Genomic DNA, 7,164 nt, shown 5'->3' on the forward strand with positions numbered 1-7,164 from the left:
GCCTTCAGCTCCTATTTCCATGGTGGGGGAGGGTGTTTTTCCTAAACCCTGAGTTAGCCCAAAAGCTAAATTTGCCCAGTTATTAAAATCTTTCACACCCAAAATGCACTTCCTCTTATTGCAGGGCACTGAATGTTTAGATTCAAAAAAATCAATTGCTATTGAGCAGATTCTGACTCATGGCGACTCCATGGCTGTGAGAGCAGAACAAGGGCTTGGGCCGTATCAGACTGCAGACAGCCCACCTTCTGTTTTCTGGCTTCTCACGGTCTTCCTCTTTCCAAACTCTGTTTTCCACCCCTTTCCTCTGGGACTGATTATTTTTAGCTCGACATTATCTCCTCTGGGTATCTTCTGTTTTTATCATAGCACTTAGTAAAATACAGAGCAGTTGTCTGTTTATTTTTATGTATTCTTCAAAAATCACAAAGTCTATGTAGACAGACACCACTTCTGTCTTTTTTAACATTATAGACTCTATGCCTAGCATACTAATCATTAGCATAGGTATTAAATTCATTATTGATAAATATATTGCTACATATATTAGATTTGTTTCAATGCTGATTCAGCCATGATTTAAATTCTTGTTCAAGAGAAAATGTCCATTACCCTATGTCACAATAAACTTTTGATCTATGCAGACAAGCACACCTACACACATATGCACAATACAATTGAGATGATTTATTTAAGTAACTCTATGAGAAAAATCTTAAAATAGATTATATTAATCTTTATACTATTTATTATCGTTTTTTTTAAATATGGGTCAACTTAATATTTAGAAGATGTAAACTAACTAGCACAGAGTTATATAAAAATAGTTTCACTACAATATGGGGGTAAACCCTAAAGAAAATATGTAACTATGTTAAGACTTTTTAAAAGTCATCTAGTGAAATTTCAACAATAACTTTCTTATATTTTTCTTAGTGCTATTGGAAACCCTGGTGGTGTAGTGGTTAAGAGTTTGGCTGCTAACTAAAAGGTCGACAGTTTGAATCCACCAGGTGCTCTTTGGAAACCCTATGGGACAGTTTTACTCTGTCCGATGGGGATGCTATGAATGAGAATTGATTCGACAGCAGCGGGGTTAGGGCTGTATTTTTGTGGTTTTAAATCGTCCAATTTCATATTTACCAATAAAATATTTTAAAATAATTTGGGTACATATTTTTGTTTTGCTAAAAGAATTAAATAAATTATTCTGGGAAAATTATCCAAAACACCTTAAGGTTTTTAAATTAGCAATTAATTGACAATTATATTTTTGATGATTATTACAAACATACCCTGCCAAAACCTCTATGATTTACTTGTTGCTCAGAAAGCATTCCCAAATGAATATATATAAACAGAAGAAGTAATTTAGTCTTTCATATAGTTTCATAATTAATTTGAAGCAATACTAAAAAATGTACAATATAATAAGCCTTGAGTTTGAATTATGCTTTCTTTTTAAAAAAGCACTCTCCTGTACGTCACTTCTGTTGATCCTTATAAAACTCCGGTGCCTTGACTAGCACACACTATTATCTTCATCTTACAAATACGGTTAAGTGGCTGGCCGGTAATAAAACAGATGACTTGTGGTGGATCTGAGATTTAAATACAGGCCTTCTGTGATTTCTTCTTGTAAAAATCTGCTAGAGGGGGCGGTGAGAAGGACATATCCTGAGAGAAGCAATAGTCTTATATTAAACTTTAAAATTTTGAAGTGAATTTTAAGGTGGTAGATGCCTCCAAGAATGTGGCCCCGCTGTGCTTCTTTGTGTAAACTATGTATAACCAACAGCTGTCTCCATTTCTGCCAGATAAGGCTTTGTGTGTGTATACTTGGCCTCTTGCTTGGGAAGAAAAATGAACTCACTTCAGGGCTGGATCTATAGGCATATGATTGAAATTCAGGGAGGTGTGAATATGCATTGAAGAGAGTATTTCTGTCAGTGCATTTCTGCACGGTGAGTTGCAAAGGGGTTGGCGGATGGATGGAAAAAGAAGAGATGATTGTTTATTGCAAGGAAATAAAAGGGATTGGTTTCTATGGAGGCCAGGAAGGTGACCTAGATTCCCAACACTGAAATGTGTATTCTGATGGATACGTTTTAAAAGAGAAAAAGAAACCTTGCATAGAGGGACTGGCTTTAGTTTCCAGCCAATTCACATCAGCTCTCTTTGAAGCGGTTTTCTGATCCCCAGGGAAGCCTTTATTTGATATATGCTTCACGTGCCAGGCTTAACTAGGGCTCAGATAATCACACAGAGCAATTCTCGTCTAGATTAATCAGCCTGCTCCTGGCCTCAGCAGGCTCTTCTTCGGGCCTTTGAGTTTAAATAAGCAAACATGAAATCTAAAAGACTCACATTTGTTCCTTCAGTCACAAAGCCTTCTCAGAGTAACTAGTTTTATTTCCTTATGAAATTGACAAAAAAAAAAAAAAAAATATGGATCTTCAAAGAAATTGCAAATGCTTCTGCAAGATTCCTCTTTTGTGAGAGGAAGATCAGTAAAAGCACAAAGAGCAGGGGAATGGAAAATAGAAAGATTGTATAGTTGGTTCTATGCTGAATGGATTTAGAATGGCTGGGAGTTACTTAATTCATGTTAGATTGACCGCTCTGCAAATGATACTTCCCACAATTTCAGCTTCTGCAGTCCATGCAGATAGGGTCTATGCCCTACAAATTTTTTGGACTTTCACATCATATCTGTGTTTTTATGCTTGTCTCCCAATAATGAGAGTATAAGCCTCTTGAGGGTAGAGACCATGATTGTGTGTGTAGGCATGTGTGTACGTGTTTATTTCTCCAGCATCTAGCAAAAATATGAATCATGGGGGTTATTCAGTTGCCAGATCAAGAATGCACTGAAACTTTGCCTTCCCCATGATTATTCATTGTTATGTTGTTGTTGTACACTGTCAAGTCAATTCTGACTCGTATCAACCCTAAAGGACAGAGTAGAACTGCCCCATAGGGTTTTCTACCCCGTAATCTTTATGAGAGCAGATCATCAGGTCTTTTCTCCCAAGGAGCAGCTGGTGGGTTTAAACTAATGACCTTTTGGTTAGAAGCCAAGTGCTTTAACCATTGTGCCACCACATCTCCTTGATGTCTAAATAAAAAATTCTAAAAATAATCTATCTGTTTATTTGTGGGTCAAAATCAACAGTTTGAGAAAGTACTGAAGTATAAAATCCAATGATGTTCTGAAGACTTTTGGAAGGGATTTGGTTTTCTCTTATAATATAAATGGTGGATAAAGCCAAATATAGACTGCAGCCTGACTCTAGGGTTTGTAAGTTCCAAACTCAAAAGGTCCAACTGCATTTGGTAGGTGATATGGACTTGGTGTATGTATTTTTGAACAGGCTGTAATATGTAGGATGGGGTTGGCATGCATGAAAACATTAATGGATGTAATGAAAGAAGACTCTGAGATCTCTCTCCTGAACTTCAGACCCAAATAACTGCCTTCTCACAGTCCTCACTTGAAAGATCCACAGGCATGTCAAAGTCAACATTTCCCAAATTGAATTTGTGGTCATTCTCCGGCATTCCCTCTCCCAGGAAATGCCATAACTACCTACCCAGAGGCAAATGCCAAAAACTAGAGAGCTCCTCTTGCATCTTCCTTCTCCTTTGTCCTCTACATATAATCGATCACTAAGTGCTATTGATTCACCTTCTAAACATCTTGCAAATCTGAATGTTTTCTTTGACCCTAGTGCTACTATCTTAGTATAGGCCATCATCACTTCTTACCTGGATTCTGAAATATCTAAATGCGTTTCTGTGCCACTAGTCTTCCGCTTTACAATCCATTCTTCACACTGTAGCTAGAGAGGGCGTTCTTTCTTCTATTAACTTTTTGCATTCATGTGATACATATATTACATCTAATGAACCAGCATTGATACATAATTACTAACTAAAATCCATAGTTTACATTAAGGTTAACTCTGTGCTATACAGACCTATAAGTTTTGAAAAATGTGTAATATCATGTATCCACCATTACAGTATCATGCAGAAGAGTGTCACTGCCCTAAAAATGCCATGTGCTACACTTCCTCATCCCTCCAGGCATCCCTGACCTTCTGGCAATGACTGATCACTGTCTTTAAAGTTTTGCCACCCTCAGATTGTACTACCTGGGAGGAAGGACTATCTCTGCTTAGGGTGCCCTCATTCTTTCTCCCATCTGGAAAACTCCCATTCAACCTAAAAAGCTGTTCAAACATTAATCTCACTTTAAATTTTGACCTGCATTCTTCACTAGGTAGAATTCGTTAATTTTTCCTCCTGATCTCTTAACAATTTGGATACATTTTTTAATTGAACATATCATATTACATTCTGCTCTATACATGTATACTGTCTCTCATTAGAATATACGTTTCTTCATGCAGGAACTAGGTCTTATTGAGTTTTGAATCCCAGAGCCTAGCACTTGCTAGGTCTTCAATATTGTTATTTAAATGGATGATTGGATGAAAGATGGTTATCCCCACACTACATTATCACTGCCCAATATATGCATGCAAATCAATTGAGATTTGCTTATCTCTTTTTTAATGCACCATAAGCTCTCGAAGAAAAGAGAATAGAAGTGATTAATCAATTGTAGCATGACAGACTTTTATGACTTCTTAGTCTTTTCCTGATAGAAATAATGGCAGCTTCCTAGCTGTAAATAAACATGCTTCTTTAATTGAAGGCTATGGGACTGTCTTATTCTTCAAGAACCTAAAAAAATTTGATCTCACTGAATGGGAATGCAAAACATGTAAGCCATTTTGTTTTCAATGTGACCCTTGAGTTGGTGAGCATCACATAATAAAATACATAGGGTCAAGTGAAAGCTAAATAGAAACACAAACATAAAAGGTACTCAAGGAGTCTTTTTTTGTTCTTTCAGAATCTAAAAATTGATCATGTATTTTATATTGAAAATGTTTAAAGGCAAATTTTGTCTTGTGTTTTTCAGAAGATGCTTACAAGACCCAGGTTAGGATCGACAATGAGCCAGCTTATTTGGACATCTTGGACACTGCTGGCCAGGTAGGGAATTTGCTTAGACCTCTCCATTGCTGAGGCCAGTTTATGCTTTAACCTCAGATACATTTACTACAATGTAGAAGATGAGTTTCGCTATCCAATCAGAAGGAGAACACATTTTCAATAGCATTCAGGGATTATATAAAGAAAGAAGTGTGGCATCATTGGCTAGATATTGTGATTCATTGCCCACCAGAGTATTTCAACATAACCTTAATTTTCTAAATATAAAAAATATAAGTATAGATGCAATATTGCCTTTGAGATGAGGAAATGAGTAAGACAGTTTACTATTCTTCCTCATATGTGCACAATACTCTGTCTAGACCCTAACGTAATCATAATTTTTATTAGAGAATTTTAGTTGAATATAAACAGGGTTGAACCTGAAATCAAAGCTAGAGAGACAGCTCAGTAGAACAAGTGTCATAATTCAGATTTATCATGATTCAATGGTCTGGAATGCTGGGAAATAAAGATCAGTTTTAAGTTTTGTAAAGTAAATCTACAGTTTATAAGTGATAAAATAAAAATAAATAAATAATAAAATAAAAATATCATCAAAGTGCTAAGAGAAAATTGCTATCATTTTAGGATCGTGTACCCAGCTAAATGATCAATAAAGACTGACAAAATAAATATATTTTTAGGCAGAAACTAAAAGAGTTAACTGCTAACAGGTGCATACTTAAAACTTTATTAAAAGATGTGCTTTAAGAAAGAGGAAAGTGAATCCAGATATAAGGAGTGAAGAGAGGAGCAACAGTGAAAAAAGAAAACTGTGAACATATGTGTAAATCTGAATAACTATTGATTGTATAAAATAATGATAATGATGGTAATGAAGATGGTAAGAGGAAGAAGAGAAGGAGGAGATGGAGAAGGAGAAGAAAAAATTAATGGTGTATAATATATACTAATTTTTAACAATATATTAATATATTAACATTAATATTTTACTTTTAATAATTATTAATATTAATTACAACAGTATAAAGATATAAATATTATATATTATATTAATATTATAATGATATTATTATAATATTAATGATATTAATAATTGTTGACGTTAATATGTTGTTAATAATATATACATTATTAAAATAAAGATGGGCCTAAAATATTATACATCAATTATAAGCAAAATAGAACAGAGTGATCAGAGTCAAAGCACTGCAAAGTCTTTATTTAGGAGACTTATAGAGATTTTATTTAACTTTACACTTTAAAAATAACCATGTTAAATATATAGATTAGTTTATTAAATGCTGGGAATAAACCCTATAATGCAAATGGAAGAATAAATTAAAAACTATTAATTCAATGAGCACATTGCCGTTGAGTCAATTCCAACTCATAGTGACCCTATAGCTGGTGAATTCGAACTGCCAGCCTTTTGGTTAGCAGGCATAGCTCTTAGCCACTGTGGCACCAGGGCTCCATAAACAAGGTGGAAAAGAAGAACCAAATAATTTTTTTAAAAAAGTAAAGAAGAAGCCTATAAATGTATCAGGAATCATCTGGTTCCGGCAAAATGGCGCTCTAGGAAGGAGTACCACGCCGTCCCTCCACATCAAAGATCCGAAAAACTAAGCCGAACAGAGAATACAACAATCCTGAAACCCTAAAACACCAAATGAAGAGATAAAGAACTCAGCCAAGCACCAAAAGGAGTGAGAAATCTGACAGAGAATGGAGAGCGAGGAGAAATTCACGCGGAGGTCCCCTACCAGCTAACGCAACACGGATCCGCCATCTTGGACTCCTATCGGAGACCAGCAAATGGGCTATGAGAAAGCAGCCTCAGGGAGCATCCGGTGGGAGACAAAACAACCGTTTCATGTCTCTCTATATCTTCCTTCTCTTTCCGCTCCCTGAATACCTGGCATTGTATACCTCTACGCCTTCTAATCAGGCTGTAGGGCAACACCTGAGAGTGACTTCCCCAGACCTCATAGCTGCACTGGTGGGATCCCTGGGAACTTTGTGGTTCTTTAACCTTTCTGATTTTTATTTATTCATTCTTTTCTTTTCTTTTCTTCCTCTCCCCCTTTCTGTTTTTCTCCATTTCATAGTCTCTCATCTCTCCACTCCAAC

At 35.8% G+C, this 7,164-nt stretch overlaps 1 protein-coding gene across 1 annotated transcript in view; it reads left to right on the forward strand.

Moving 5' to 3' along the window:
* Positions 1-7,164, forward strand: part of RIT2 (Ras like without CAAX 2) — a 398,618-nt gene that overhangs the window by 141,065 nt on the left and 250,389 nt on the right. The window contains exon 3 of the mRNA XM_004380897.3: positions 4,994-5,067. Coding sequence (XP_004380954.1) covers positions 4,994-5,067 — 74 coding nt within the window. The remainder of the gene's footprint in view (positions 1-4,993; positions 5,068-7,164) is intronic.

The sequence above is a fragment of the Trichechus manatus genome, unplaced genomic scaffold, assembly GCF_000243295.1.
Source record: "Trichechus manatus latirostris isolate Lorelei unplaced genomic scaffold, TriManLat1.0 scaffold00078, whole genome shotgun sequence".
Lineage (NCBI taxonomy): Eukaryota > Metazoa > Chordata > Mammalia > Sirenia > Trichechidae > Trichechus > Trichechus manatus.